Below are 15,935 nucleotides of genomic sequence, written 5' to 3' on the forward strand. Positions count from 1 at the left end.
GAGGATCACTTCACTATACACCAGTATACAAGACATGGAGAGCAATAAAATAATAGTATTTTTATTAAAAAAGCAGCAGTAAACATCCCTATTACCAGTTCCCCTTCCAAGGAAATAACAATTCCAGATCAAAACGATGTCAGATGGGAAGTGAAGAAACATTACCCAATTTGCTGGAGACAGCACCAGGGTGGTTTTCTTATAGCACCTGGAAATCCTCATACCCTAAAATGGGGATTAGCTTCACCACTAATCCAGGGGAAAGTCCAACAGCTCCCAGTATCTCCCACTGCAGCAGCAACCGCACTTCTACTGTATTAATGATCTTACAAAGTCTGGAACAAAGACAGAGAAAGCCCCTGAGAAGGAATATGAAAAGGAAGACTGAAGAGCATTTAAACTAAGATAGTCCATCTAATCAGGCTTTAGGTCAAACTGTCAAGATCTCACAGCAAGGGGGTGGTTTAGGACTCCCGTCAGCACAGGCCTCTCTATTCTACAGTTCAGTTTTCAAGAGTCATCCAGAACAGGACAGCTTGTATCATGTGCACCTTTCTTACTCTATACAAGACTAACACTGTGTGTCAAAAAATATTTTATTCTTTAATTGAAACAGAAGCTGACCAGGTTCCACCTCTGTGAAAAAAAAAAATACATTTAAAGTTGGTTACACTAACAGCCTCCAGTAACACTCAAACACCACACTATCCACAAAATAAACCCCAAGATGTTCCAAAGAAATATCCATGTTGTCCTCAAAGTATTTGTTACACAGACAGAATACAATCAAGTTTACTGGTTATGACAATTCATAGAATTTCTGCAATGTTTTCTTGAGATGCGTACAGTCCACTGCTGCAGTGCATCAAACAGCACAGTTTGTCACGTGCTGGTCTCCATATAAAGGCCACTGGAATATCCATCTGATTGTGATCCAGGCTGCAAACTGCTGCGCAAACTCTCCCAAGAAAAAAAGTTTCCTGAAGATCTCACAGCTCGTCTTTATCCCAGTCATCCAGATCCACATCACTGAGATCAATGTCATCTTCAACTGGAAGCTGTGAGAAAGGGAAGGTTTTGAGCATGTGTTTAGAAGTGCTTAAAGTCAGGAGATCCCCGATTTAGAAAGATCCTTACTTCATTCTAAGAGTAAAGCTCCCCCCAGTCATCTCTTTCATTCACAAAACTAAAAGTGCATTAAGCACAAGACAAGTGATCAGTTTGGACTGAAGGTTGTTTTCTACTAACAAAAACACTCCACACGAAGGCAATACAGGTAAACTCTGTAACAAAACTACTACCATTTCCATGCTTTTATTTGTCTGAAGTAGATCAAAGGACTGCAGTAACTTTTTTTTTACAGCAATTTTGAACTTTAAGAACGTACACGGAATCACTGTTATTTGTTACACAGGCTTTACCCTACAAACTTTCTGACAGTAAGACCTTGATGGCAAGGTCAGCATATTGCAGAACCAGTGTCTCCACAACACTGGAGTCTTGAATGCATGCACTACCACCTCCCTTACTCAGCACTGCTAATACACTTCTCCCTCAAGAGATCCAACTTTCAGATCACATCCTAACAACTAGGCAGGAGCATCTGGTTCACAATGTCAGACGATCAGTTTGGTATTAGGTCTGCTGGCAGGATTTAGATAATGCAAAACCATCAACAAAACTTGCCACAGTCTTGTAAGAACGAGAATTTTCACACTGACAGTTCTTAGTTACTCTATTCTGTCACTTCTGAACCCAGCAGTTTATCAGCACCTTTAGAAATGGAGCACCTCTTACCTCACCATCTTTGCCATCCCAGGGTTCAACTGAATGAATTTTGGGGAATGCTCCACCACCCACTGGTGCTGTAGAGCCACGACCAACAGAGAGTTCCCTGAGAAAAAACATGTAAAAGTAAAGTTAAGAAATTTCTCAAGCCTTCATCCACCTGGAACAGTGCCTGCTTCAGATAAAAGGAAGTCAACTTCAAGATTTCATCTCTTCAAGCAAATCTGAGCTGTCTGGAAGCAAAACCTTTTCAAAGTGAGAAGCAGAAAATGACAAGAGCCCTTAAAGCAGTCTTGAAAATTTACAATGGGATCCAAAGACATCTGTGACCTTCACTATTTCATATTTCAGCAGTGTAATAATCATGGATAAGTACAGATCTTCAACAGTATGTTGTTTATCACTTAAAGCAACTCCAAGGAGAGTCTAGAATTGTATTTGTGGAAGTCACCTGCAGCTGTTATTTAAAATTACCACAGATCTTTTTTACTGAAGACTAAGCCTCCATGGGTTCCAATGGGTACAAAATAACCAGCCTCTGAGACACTCCATCCTGCCCTTGCTGCTTAGGGTTGCTCTAAAAGCCCAGCATTAAAATCCTGATGAGCTAATTCCTTTGCATTTTTTCAGAGGCAAATAAGACTGAATTAGCATTTCTCTCTAGGTGGATTCCACAATTTTTGTGCTCTTCAAAGTGCCAATTTCTTTATTTGTAGTCAACACTGCTGAGACTGCCTATTAGATTACAGAAGCTGCCTACAGCAGCTGGGTTAACAGCCAGCCAGGCACACCGACTGTGATTAAACTGCTTTCTCTAGGCAGCACAGCTGAGCTGAAGCATGGAAAGACAATACCAAACCAATTACCCAGCAATATAAGCTGTTAAATTGGCTGTTGTGTCCTGGAAGCACCCTCACCAGGAGAGGCTTCACTATAATGGATTTTACAGACTAAGAGAATTTGCCATGTCTGAGAAAGGCAGATGCTTCTTTCACGTGCATTAATTAGTACAAACTGTCTGGTGTTTCTTTTCTTGCATCTGAATCCTGAATTTTACTTGATGTCCTAAGAATGTTTATTTTTTGGCATTAAGAAGAAAGTCTGATCACTTGGTAAGATCTTACCTGTCTGATCAACAGGTAAGAGAATATAGCATTGATTCCATTAATCCAGCAGGAACAGCATTCAGTTAATGTGCTTCTTATGGCAAGGTGGGGAGAAGCTGTTGCATTTGCTTTTGCAATTCTGTCTGTCCTCTGCCATTCTCCAAGCAAAGACATGGAAATAAGACTGCCAATGTAAGCTCCCAAAGGCTCTTGCATACATTATGGCAGGCAGTGCTTTACCCGGAAGCAAAGTTCCCACCTCACTTTGACCACACTGAAGTAAAAGTTTGATTTTAGCTGCTCTGTTTCAGTGATGCTGCCACCTTCTGTCATCCTCGCCATTTCCCTGCCTCATTCCATTCTTCCCAGCACTGGTTCTTGCCCAGCTATACAAGGGGCAGTTTCAGGGAACTTGTGCTGAGCAGTGAGCTACTGAATTTTTGGATGGATTGCTTCAGCAACACTAATCAGGTGCCAGGAGAATGGGAGGTGGGAGGAGGAAGACAGGACCAGACTGAACATGGAAGATGAACAGTAACATATACAACTTCAACAGCACCTATTTAGATTCCCAAACTGGGAACTTCCCAATTATGAATGACTAGTCAGAATGCATTATTTGAATTAAATAGAATTGATTACCAAGTTACTTCCTGAGCTACAGAGAAACATAATTTTTCACCATCAAAGCCCATTTCTGCTGTCAAAAGTTGCACCAAAACTATTTAAGTCTAAACAGCCAACTTAATTTTGCACACCATAAAAACGTTGTGACTTCTTTATTGCAATCCCCACTGAAATCATTCCCTACTCCAGTGAATTCTAATCATAATTCTCTTAACTGTGCAAGTCTTGTCTGATCCTGAAGAGTCTGATTTTGGCCTAAAGACTCACAGCCCCAGTTACTGAAAGATTCAACTTGAAGATTTCATACCTGAGAAACTCATTAATCCCTTGCTCACTGAATGATCCTTTCAGAAGGGCAAATTTCATCTTGCGAGCATTAACAGCAGCCATTGCTGGATACCCAAAGCCTCCAATTCCCAGAGAGCTCTCAAGATCTGACTGAGCACCTGCTTCTGTCCACAGCCACCTTGAGGAAAAGATGAAACAGAAAATTAACAATGAAGATAGGCACTACGATAATTTTCAAGTCACACATATCCTGCAACCCTGCAGAGTTCAAGCGGGACTCTGAACTGCCCTTGACAGTGGCAACTGTTACTGAAATCAGCAGGGAATAGCAGGGAGCTGATCCTGAACCCTGCACCAGAAGAAAGCCCCTCCTCAGCAGCGCCACTAGGCCAGTCCCACCCTCACAGTCACTGAAATCAGAACTGGATCAAAACAGCCACTCAAGATGTTGCAGGGAAAGAACTATGTTACCAACATGAACAAACTGCTACACTTTCGCCTGTATTAAGCAAGGTTTAAAATTACTGAAGTCACAGATCCAAACATGACAAAGTCCTGCCCAAATATCACTATGAAGGATTTTTAGCTAAGGACACTCAATGTTTGTTTCTCACTGGTCAGGTGTCAGTTCCTCTAATGCTTAGCAAGTCCCCTGAGTAACCTGTGGAATCAGCCAATCTCAGTATTGTCCCCCAGGCTTTCATGCCATTCTGCGCCCTTTCACAGCAGTCTGTGTGACAGAACAGCTCTCACTTTCCAATAAAGTTCCAGAGATTCTAACCTGCACTTTCGAGGAGGTGGCAAAGCCTGCTGGCCTGCTTCTTTGACAACATGAAACTTGTTGATAAACCATAATTTACCTTTTTTTTTCCCCTGAGAATCCAACATTCATACTGGCAGACTCACCCACCAGCAAAAGACTCTAAAAGAAACTGCCCTAAAATATTTTAGTATTCAGGACAAGAGTAAAAGTTGCTTATTCTCATTAATGCTTAGATATCTTATAAATGCAGAATTTGAGGTGGATGAAAAGAAAAAAAAATAGCAGGTTATTCTAAAGTCACAGCATTCCCTCCCCCAGTAATTAGTGAAATACCACAGTATGCTACCCACATTCACAGTATGCTGAACAAGGAACAACTCTGATCTGTAGTTAAATTGCTATCATACAAATGTTATCCCTTTACCTCCAGAAATGCTCACATCTTTTCCAAGATAACCAATCTACAATGACACTTACCCCCACATTTTCTTTTTGTATTTTTCAGCCATTTTTAACATGACATCTAGGTAGGAATTTCTCCCTGAGGCTCCTGTTAGACAGAATTGGACAAGTTAAAAACCACAACGACATGCTCTAAGTGACAAATTCATACAGAAGTCTGCTTGTTTGTATGTGTACCTGTGTCAAGAATATGAGGCAAGACAGAAATGATGCACAGTTGATGAGCATCACAGGTAGTCTTCAGAACATCCTCACTAATTATCTAGAAGAAAGTAGCAGAGTGTCAATGAGACTTGGTTATTCAGTTGTGACTGCATTTCCCTCCAACAGCCTTATAATAACTCCATCCTACAAAGTAATAAGCATTGAAACAACTTGACACAAGCTGATGAGTCTCCCCTACTCCACTGGTCCCCCATCACGAGAGTAATTTACAAAGTAAATTTGTAATTCACAAAATCTTCTGTTGAGACTTGCAGCAACAGTAAAGTGGTACCAAATAAGGCTTACAGAAAGATGTCACTTGTTGCTCAAAATCACTGTCCTTGCCCCAGGCTGGGAAGAGCAGTCCTGGGCCCATGCAATGCCTGCTGGCACAAGGAGAGCCAGCGGTGAGCAGCTTTTGCTGCAAGAGGTTGTTCCATCAACAGTAACAGCAACACTGGGTTTATGGGATCTGCCTCCAAAAGGAATCAACCCAGTGACCTGCACCAGTGGTCTCCAACCTTTGATTGTACCATTTAAAAATATCTTTAGGTTTATTAATGGTACAAATGTTCTTGATTTTTCCTTCCTGCATCGCAGTGGATTGTCTTGAATGCACCTCACTTTGGGACACAACTGATCACCATTTCAAATCTACCAACACAAAGCGGAAACCACAAGTTGCCATACAGGGGATGGGGTTTCTTGGACAAGCAAAATTGCTCATCATGCACCTCCTAATGGACAGCTTACAAATGACAAAGCCCTGCCCTCTTGTTGTGGAAAGAAATGGGGCACAGAGCCCAACGTTTTCACTCATTTAAGAGCAGACTCAGACACCCTGTCACCATCCTGTTTATACCTTCACTGCATCAATTCTGATAGTCTTCGATTCAGCAACAAATTCAGAGTAGAAATAAACATTTAGCTTTCTGTTAATTAAGACTTATCACCCTTTACTTTCTGGGGCAAAACAGTGCACAAGCACCACACTTAGGCAGTTTTATTTACAGTTAATATAGTACTGTTAAAATTGTTGCCAAGAATATGATGGAAAAGCAATTTGAGAAAATAATGTAGAGGTACCTCCAGGAGCTCAGGTGGTGGTGCATTATCAGAAAACAGATCCAGAGCACGAGCAATGATATCAGATCTAGTTCTCCCACCATCATAATCAACAGGGTCTTCACCTTTCTGGAAGATTTTAATGGTGGGAAATCCACGAATCTGCAAGACAAGTTTAAACCATCAGCTCAAATAAACATGAATTGATGGTGGAATTGAACACGGTAGAAATTATCTGCTTGTCCGATGTGTTCCAGATTAAGAGCGAGGGAAGAGATTCAAGATCTACATGTATCAAATCTCACAGCATGTTCTGACTTAACTTGAAGAATTTTGTAGCTTTCTACCTGTGCAGCAATTCAAAATAAAGTTAACATACATTGAAACACTGTTTCAGAGTTTGGCTGATGAACCAGCAATGGTTTCATCTCAATTCAGATGCACAAAGCACGACATATTACTCTTCATATTTATTTTGTCTGTGGGGGGACAGCACTGTGACTACATGGCAACAAATAGACCTTAAACTCTCTCTGCTACACTTCCAGTAAAACTTCCTCCATGTTCCTCTTTGCTGTCAGCCGTATGCACTTACAGGGAAACTAAGCAGCACACCGTAAGCTCTGTGGACTGTACTAAAAATTAAAGAGTATCAGCTTATTTTGGGCGAGCAACACATCTGATCTGTGCAGCCAATATTGTCAGTGATCCCTGCTAACTGGCTCCAAGGTGTACAGGTACATGTATGGGTTCTGGAGGTGCCCAGACAGCATACAAGCAGTCTGAAAAGAGAGACCTCTCACTTCAAATGATAAATGCATACAAGATCTTATGGAAACAGATGACCTTTTTCATCAGCAACATCCAAATTTATTCTTTTCCTCTCTCCCATTTATACTGTTACTGACATTCAGGAATTAATTATTTGTGGAAAAAAATTGTATGCACCACTTATTTTTAGCACAAAACTTTTAAGGAGTACCAAATTAAGGAACAGTTCAGTAAGCATTGAAGAGAAATCTGACTTGATAGAGAGGGAAACAAAAAATTGTAACCACTGCAGAGCACACTCACCCCGTATCGGCTTGCCAGCATCTGATTGACTGTTGCATCTACTGCAGCCAGCTTTACTTTTCCTTTTGTTTGTTCCTTCACCTCAGTGGCAGCAGCTGCCCATTCTGGCTCCAGGCTGAAAAACACAGCACAAGTGCTCTAAGCTCTTTGAGACTTAGCAAAAGTATACCCCACATTACACAGTGCATTCCACTCAAGGAAATAAAGTCTCTGCAGAGAATGATGACAGAGTTATTCCAAAGGAGACTAATGTCCTGCATCTTAAGGAATTAAAAGGGTAATATAACTCCTGGATCTTATTTCTACTGATAACTGGGAATTTTACTGCTAAGGAAGAGCGCAGCCAAAGCAGCACCAAGGGGCCCTGAGCAAAAGCCCACACATTTTTATTAAAACACCTTACAGAAAACCCCACTTCTGGTCTACCAGAGATGGAAGGTTTCTTTCAGGGGGACTAAGGGTATCAAACAAAACCAAGCACTAATGGGAACTGAATTGTCAAAGAAAAACCTCATTTACTTTTTGCAGTGCCCACACCATGGGGCATAAAACTCCACCATCCACACATCGTCACTATTGATGACGTTCTTATCGAAGCTGTCATCAGTCAGCTCAATCACATCCTTCTTGCCTCCACCTCCACTCTCCCGGCTCTGTAAGAAACAAACAGACCCTCATGTAAGAAGTAACCAAAGCTGGTTTCCCACATAAGCCAACTCCTGTGCGTCATCTTGTACCAAATGGCCTTTATTTGAGTAGGATACAAAACAGGCAGTGTTAGGTCATACAACTTTCCCGTTTTAGAAGTGACAAAACACACAGCCTACTCCCACAGCACTTTCAGGAAACAGCAAGTGAACCTTCTCTTGAAAAAAAAGAAAAAGAGAAATCAGGTCAAACTGACTACAGAGAAGATGGGAGCACTTTCCCAGTTCTTCATGCTCTGATCTGTCCAAGAACAAAGTGCTCTCCAACCACCACCTCCATCCGGAACTGTGTCCTGGTTTCCAGGCAAAACAAACATGTGGGAGTGCAATATACACTACAGGGTACATTCCACCCAGGTCTTCTACCTGGCCAACCTGAGGACGCCAGAGTGTACTTGCACCATGATTTACAGACAGCAGTAGGAGCCAGAAGGTATATATATATATACCTTCAATATATATATTGAATATACCTTCAGGGAGAAATCCAGCAAGCCAACTTCAAAAAAACACTACTAAATTAAAAAAATCTATCCATCCAGCTCAGACTAGGACTAGGCAAATGATACCTGGACCACTTGGATAATGGAGCTAACAGGGACCTCAAAGTTCAAAAGCAGATGCATTTGGCAAATAACAGCCCCATACACCAGTACGTGCTGGGGACTGACTAGCTGGAGAGCAGCAAGAGAAACCTCAAGGTCCTGGTGGACAAGCAGAATACGAGCCAGAACTGCACTCCCATGGTACAAGTGGCCAAGAGCCTCTGAGCTGCACTATGCAGAGAGCTGCCAGCAGGTCAGAGGAGGCAATCTCTCCCTTTGCTCAGCACTGTGTGAAACACCTGGACTGCTGGGTCCCATTCTGGGCTCCCTGGGAGAGGAGGAATGCAAACACTGGAGCAAGTCCAGCCAAAGCTGATTAAGAGTATGTGATGAAATGGTGAAGGAAAAGTAAAGAAAATGACAGGTTCTTCTCTGCAACAGCAGAGACAAAAGGGCATAAGCTGAAATAGAAGAAATAACATTCTATGATGCTATTAACTTAAACACAAGAGAAAGATTTCTACTGTGAGGATGGTCAAACACTGGAACAGGCTGCCCAGAGACTGCAGTCTGCATGGAGTGTCAGATCTAGGAGATACAACTTGATAGGACACAGCCCTGAGCAATCTTCTTAGCTGACCCTGCACTGGGCAGGGGGCTGGACTGGAAAACCTGCAAAAATCCCTTTCAACTTCAACTATTCTATGATGGAATTGGGGCACAAGCTCTGACCCCCTGTACAAGACAGTCTGCAGTTGAAAAACAAACACACATTCCCTCAAATACCTGTTTTCCAGAGCTGTATCCTCCACTTCTGCCACTAAGTCGTTCTTTCACCAGGGACCGAAGAGCACTTAGAGCAGCTTCAACAATAGCATCACTTGTCCTGCCACCTGCAATACAGAAAAGTAAGTGATTAAATCACCACAAGGCCAGTTTAAGGTCAGCTTCTAAGTTAATTACAAACAATACTCCCTCACCCTAATGATTTTTCAGGAAAAGCAGGACTGGGCTATGAGTGATACAGTCCTAGTGGTGGGACATCTGACTTGAGCACAAGCAGCAGGACTGACTTCACTACACCTTTTAGCAACCCACCTTATCTGATGAGGGGTGACTGTGGCAAGCTCCAAATAAACAGGAAGAAAGGAATAATTCTTTGGAACTGCCTACCAACCTCCAAAAACTACGAACTGCAGGTGGGACTGTTAGTCCATGCTAAGACATACACAGTTTGGTTAAACCGGTCCCACCCATCTGTCTCAGTTACTACAAGCACTAGACAAGGAGGAAATGCCACACAAGACAGCATTAACAACTACCATACTTGCTGTTATCAGGGAAGCTTTTAGGCATGTAACATGTAAAACAGCATCACATTTACCCTGATAGTCCTCTGCTTTGTGTTTGTTGGCTCCAAATATCTTGATGGTTGGAAACCCTCTAACTCCATACTGTCCACCCAAGGACTGATGTTTATCTGCATCTACTGCACCCACTTTCACTACACCCTGCAGAAACAAAAAAAGAAACAACACCTGAGACAAGACTTCTACAGTGATTTAACACATTTCATACTCTCTGCTGCGGGCAGAGAAAACGAGGAGGAGGGGAAGAGGGAGGGATAGTTAATAGGACTGTAAGAGAACAGTCACCAGAAGAGATGTACTTCCCCCCAAAAGCATTAAATTACAGAACACTATATATATCCATTTTTTAATTCAGCCTGACAAACTAAATTTTACATTGTTTGTTTTTTTATTTAGTTGGGATTTTTTTGTTTGGGGGTTTGTCTGTTTGGGTTTTTTTTTTTAGAAGGGGAATATATATGTTACAAAGACAAGAAATCAGCAAATCACTACATTACCAAGTTTTTTGTAATTAAATACTCATCCCCAACAACTTACAAAGCTGTTTTCAGTTCTGGAAAACTGTAATGGGAATTCACACGGACAGAACTGACTTGCTTCCTCCTCAATTTAATGTCTTCTTTTATAAAGGAAAAAAACCCCAAACAACCACACAAAAATCCTGACTTTTTAAGTGCCTGAATGACTGCTTCTCTGGTTGGACAAGTATGGTTAGAGTGATAATGGTTTTAAGGACCAAATCCCACCTCCATGTTCTCAAGCCATATGACAAACAGTCAAACTCTCTTAAATCCACTGCACATTTGAAAGGCTAAACTTACTTTCAAAGCTGTTGCAGCTTTCTTCCATTCAGGGGTTAGTCTTTGACAATGACCACACCTTTTAGAAAAAACAAACAAAACCCAGTAATTGTCATTCAGATCTGACAACTATTTCACAGTTACTCACAGGAAACTGTGGGACAATGAATATTTACTCATAAAGAGGGGAAGAGGCTATGCCACAACATCACATCATCACTTAGGCTTCAAAAACCTTCACATTATATAAGTGCGTGCACGCGTGCACACACACACACACATATATGCAAATATCTCAATAGCTACCTGTCTTTCCCAAAACAGAGTCAAACATAGGCATGAAAATCCTGATTTGCACACCAGTCTGCTTGTGGCAGGCTAAAACACACCTTTGATGAGGCCTAAAAGAATTATTCTAGAGGTTACTTCTTAACTAGCAAGAGTTTGTGGCACAACTCCTGGAAGTGTCTGAGAGAGAAAACCAACAGCATATAATCACAATCATCACAAGTCTGCAAGGAGAGGAACTGCCAATCTCCTGTTCTACACTTCATTGCTACTGTTCAATAAAGCTTCTCATTGCCCATAAACTGCAACATTAGGAGAGGCACAGCAAGCCTTCCCCTAAACGTCTCAGTCCAGACACAGCCAGGCTGTTGCAATGAAAGGCCACTTTCTCCAGACTGTGGAACTTTGAGATGGCAATTCACAGATGATTTGTACAAAGATGGAATATATATCACCAGAATTTAAATGGAAGAGACTCCATGCTCTGGACTTAAGCAGGACAGAAGACAAAGAGAGATACTAAAGATGCACAAAGCCAGTATTTTTCAATGGAAATTGTAAATTCTAACTGAGAATTCAGATTTGTGCTTTCACATTAGAATTACATTCAGAAACATGCAAGTGAGGGGCCTTTTCACTTACCTATTGCACTTCAATAATTTCTAATACTAATTTCATCAGAAAAATTGAAGTAGTAAAATAGAGTATAAGATTTTGTTATCAGACCCTGTTTGCCAACTTGAAACAAATTCCTGCCTTTTTCTATCATGAGAATATTTAAAACAGGAATCCCAAGTACAGCTATTTTGCTAGTCATGAAGCCATCAAACCGGCAACTGTGCTGCCAACAACTGAATGAAACTTTGGGTTGATCAGCAGCAGATTCCTGTGCTGCTCCTCCGTGTAAGAGCAAGCAAGTTCACAGCTGTGATTCTTACCATGGGGCGTAGAACTCCACTAGCCACAGGCTCTCGCTCTGAATGACCTCCTTGTTGAAGTTAGTTGGTGTGAGTTCTATCACATCATCACTGGCCGAATACAAACCGTTAACTGCCAGGAACAAAGTGCAGCTCACCGTGCCTACAACAAAAAGCAAAGCAATCAGCATTCCAGTTCAACATTTATGATTCTCCTGTTGCCATGGCTAAATCATCTCCCCACACCCTGAAAACAAGCAGCGGTGGGAAGGGATTCCAGTCTGACCACATAAAAAAGGAAGTTAAGCCAAGACATATGCTTTCCCTCCTCACTTCAAACATGGTTCCACAGGACCATGTAATATAAGCTCTGTGCCTAAAGCTGGCTGGAGTTAGGCCACTCCTGCTATGGCTCTCCAGAGCACCTTTCCCCAGAGCTCCTACCCTACCTCCTACTGTACCAGACCACCAGAACTTCCGCAGGGTTCCCCACATAAACTCCTAAGCCAATTGCTCACACTTCTTGCATAGCAGGCACTCAAACACTTTTTTTACAAAATCACATAATGCAGGACTGTCCCAGCTGGGCTTGGCACAATTACACTGATTTTAGGACCAGCACTTGATGCACTGGTAGTGTAATGAGTTCCTTCATTCTTGCTCATGAGACCTTAGTCTACCGTTGATTTCCCTCTATTGTACAACAGCTGAATCTCTCTGGTTAACAACTCAAGCACTCTGGGAATGCTAAAATATAACACGAAAAGATACATGGAAATTGCTTTCTCTTATAACTTTGTACTTCTGATCATTTTTGGAACTTATTATTGCTTGAGGCCTTGTACATAAAACCTCGTAATCCTTCATTCTACCAAGTCAGAGAGATTGAGAGCTGATTTGATGAGAAATGGCAAGCATCTCTGCAACAAATCCACCCAGTAAAAGACTTCTCTTAATCCACTAAAGACTGGGGGGAGTAAGAGCCCAGACACCCAAGTTAGAACCAGACAAAAAATAGCTTTGCTGCAGCTGGTTAATAACTTGTATGGGAAGCTGCACATTATCTCTCAAGGCTGAAAGTGAGAGGAAGACATGGCTCAATCATGCAGAAACTCTACAGCACATGGTAGACAAACTGCACAGCATCACCCACAGTTTATCAGTCCCACTCAAGAAAAGCCAGTTCTGTCACTTTTATTCTGCAGCTGAGAGAAGCTGACAGCAACATCTTCCAGGTTATTCAAGCAGAGATCAGCACTGAAACGCTACACAACCCACTGCACCACCATCCTTTCCTAGTGGTTTCTTCTGGCACAAGGACCCAACCCTTTCCTTTTGAGATGATCATAATTGGTTTCCAGCACCAGATTTACACGTTAGATTGGCTCTGTTCCTTCAGTATGCCTACACACAAACAGCACTTCATCAGCACTGATCAACTGACTTGCAAGGCGATCTGTGGCTGTCACAGCATGTTACAGTGACCTACAGAAGCAGCTGCTGCTGGGATAGAGTAAGAAAACACGGTCCCTCGATGTTACAGTCACTCTCAAGAGCAAAAACCTTCTCTAGATGGAATGAGACCATTAAATTGAAATCAGTGTATTTGTTTTAGGTAATCTCTGGCAGAATAAACTCAGAAGACTGAATTTATCCAGCCATTTCTGTCCCTTCAAACAGAGAAGTTCTAGCTTATGCAAAAACAGATGCTAAAGAGAACTCAAAAAGAAAGCACATGGTGAAATGCACCTAGTCACGTATCACCGCATTTTTTTAAAACTATGACTCATGAATGTTTCACTATAGAAAGGAAAGTTATGCCACCAGTTCAGGGTTTGATTCATCTTTGGCAAAGAAAAAGATCATTTTCCTACAGGTATCTAAGCCAGATAAATTCAAATCTGTCCTTGTTATTAAGGCAAAAAGAAACAGATAATCTGATTTCAAAAGTTGTTTTCTAATGCTGGCAAATCACACAGACATAAGCGTTATTAAACCAAGGCAGCTCCATACTGGTATTACTCGTCCTCACTGAACATCAAAGTTGCAACTCTGAAGATTCGTAAAAAAAGCTTTTGTCACGGGATGATGATGATTATTCTGCGATCCTCCTCCTTCAAACACCTCCTGCAGCGGCGCTGGGCGCGCCGGAGCTCACAAATCCCTGCACACGTGCGCCCGGGGAGACACAGCCTTGGGCAGCGCTCCCGGCACCTCCCGCCTTTCCACCGAGGGCCCGAGTGGGAATCGTTTACCGATTTCCCCCGCACACAAGATGCGGCAGCAGGGGGAGGGGAAGGGGATCGCCAGCTCCTCACAGGTTCCTCCGTTTGCCTTCGGTCACCGCTCTCTCGATGCCCCTCACAGCACCAGACCCCAGGGCAGGGCAGCCAGGCAGGCACGACGCCGTCGCTTACTCAAATCAAAGCGGTTTTATATTTATTAGGGCGGAAGGTAGTCACCGTTTTATTTATATTTTTTTGTTACTGGGATCTTTAGGCCTTTAGGATGTTTAGCATCTCCCTGTCTGCGCTCCAATAACAGACCGAGCAACCCCCACCCCCTCGGCACAGACCGGCCACGGCCGGACCGAGGCTGCGAGCGCTTCCCCCCAGAGTCACAGGGCTGGAAAAGACCCCCGAGGTTATCGAGTCCAACCTATGACCCAACACTACCATGTCAACTATACCATGGCCCTGAGTGCCACGGCCAGTCTTTCCTTAAACATCTCCAGGGACGGTGACTCCACCACCCCACTGGGCAGCCCGTTCCAACATCTCATCACCCTTTCTGTGAAGGTTTCTTCCTAATCGCAATCTAAACCTCCCCTGGCGTAACTTAACATTGTGTCCTCTTCTCCTGCCGCTTGTTGCCTGGGACAAGAGGCCGATCCCCCTTGGCTACAAGCTTCTTTCACGAGGCTCCCCGTTCCGCCCATGACCCGCATGGCCCCCGGCCCCGCTTCTCCCCCACGCCCCCGCGATGGAGCCCGCAAAGCCGGTGAGAAAGAAGCCACATCCCGCCGTGCTTCTCCGTGCCCCGCCGCCCCCTCAGGCCACCCCTCGGCCCCTCAGGGCACCTACCCCACCACAGCCGGCCCGCGCCGTGCACCCCCATGGCTGCCCCGCTCCCTCGGCCGCCGCCGCCGCCACGGCCCGCGCGCCCCGCCCCGCCCCACCCCCGCCACGCTCCCCGCCGTGGCTGCCGCCCATTGGCCGCGCTGGCGCTCGCCCAGCGCCGCAGCCAATGGCGAGCGGCCGCGTCAGCCGCTGCGGCGCGCGGCGCCGTGGGAGGCTCTGAGGGGCGGGGGAGGAGGAGGAGAAGGAGGGCGGAGGGGTCAGGGCTGGGCTGGGCTGGGTTGGGGCTGGGCCCGAGTCCTGGGATTTACAGAGTATGGGGAGTTACCTGAGGTGTGAGCGCTGGTGCCCTGAGGAAAAAGTCTCAGTCTGCTTCTTGCAGTTTCCCAGGGTCTCTCCCTGATCAGAGCGCCCCCAGCCCCTCCCGCCTCAGCGCTGAGGGGTGACCGGGCCTGGGCCAGAACCCGCGCAGGCCTTCAGGGAGAAGGAAGGCAGGCCAGGGATTTGTCCTGTTCGGTGCCCGAGCTTTGCTGCTGTCTTTGAGTGCAAACATAAGCCTCAAGGGCGGTCTAAATGGTCAAATCTAGATGCCTGCAAAAACCAAGGCAGGCATCTAGATTTGAAAAAAAAATCTGTTTTCCAGTTGCAAGCTTGCCTGTAGAAGTAGAAATTAGCTCAGCTGGGTCTGTTACAGGCCGAGGAAATGCAAGCGGGGGAGGGGGAGCTGGTGCATCCTGATACAAGCGCCGTTAAACCCTGAGTAACCTGCTTGCATCCAGCAGAGGCTTGGGAAGTTTGGGTCCGTCAGCACAGCATGTACGTGGCTATTTGGTGTGAAAAAACCCCATCCCAGT

At 44.0% G+C, this 15,935-nt stretch overlaps 1 protein-coding gene across 1 annotated transcript; it reads right to left on the reverse strand.

Moving 5' to 3' along the window:
• Window positions 1-40: 40 nt before the first annotated feature.
• Window positions 41-15,155, reverse strand: PDIA6 (protein disulfide isomerase family A member 6). Its single transcript, XM_027902909.1, has 13 exons — window positions 15,088-15,155; window positions 12,026-12,167; window positions 10,821-10,878; window positions 10,014-10,140; window positions 9,416-9,522; window positions 7,897-8,030; window positions 7,378-7,492; window positions 6,325-6,465; window positions 5,212-5,296; window positions 5,050-5,122; window positions 3,829-3,987; window positions 1,798-1,894; window positions 41-1,058 (listed from the first exon to the last, which is right to left on the reverse strand). Exons 1-13 carry the CDS (start codon window positions 15,119-15,121, stop codon window positions 990-992), a joined length of 1,341 nt encoding a protein of 446 aa, XP_027758710.1. The 5' UTR covers window positions 15,122-15,155; the 3' UTR covers window positions 41-989.
• Between the last annotated feature and the right edge of the window lie 780 nt (window positions 15,156-15,935).

This window comes from Empidonax traillii, unplaced genomic scaffold, assembly GCF_003031625.1.
Source record: "Empidonax traillii isolate 1590-97213 ecotype Southwest subspecies unplaced genomic scaffold, ASM303162v1 scaffold919:size245653, whole genome shotgun sequence".
Lineage (NCBI taxonomy): Eukaryota > Metazoa > Chordata > Aves > Passeriformes > Tyrannidae > Empidonax > Empidonax traillii.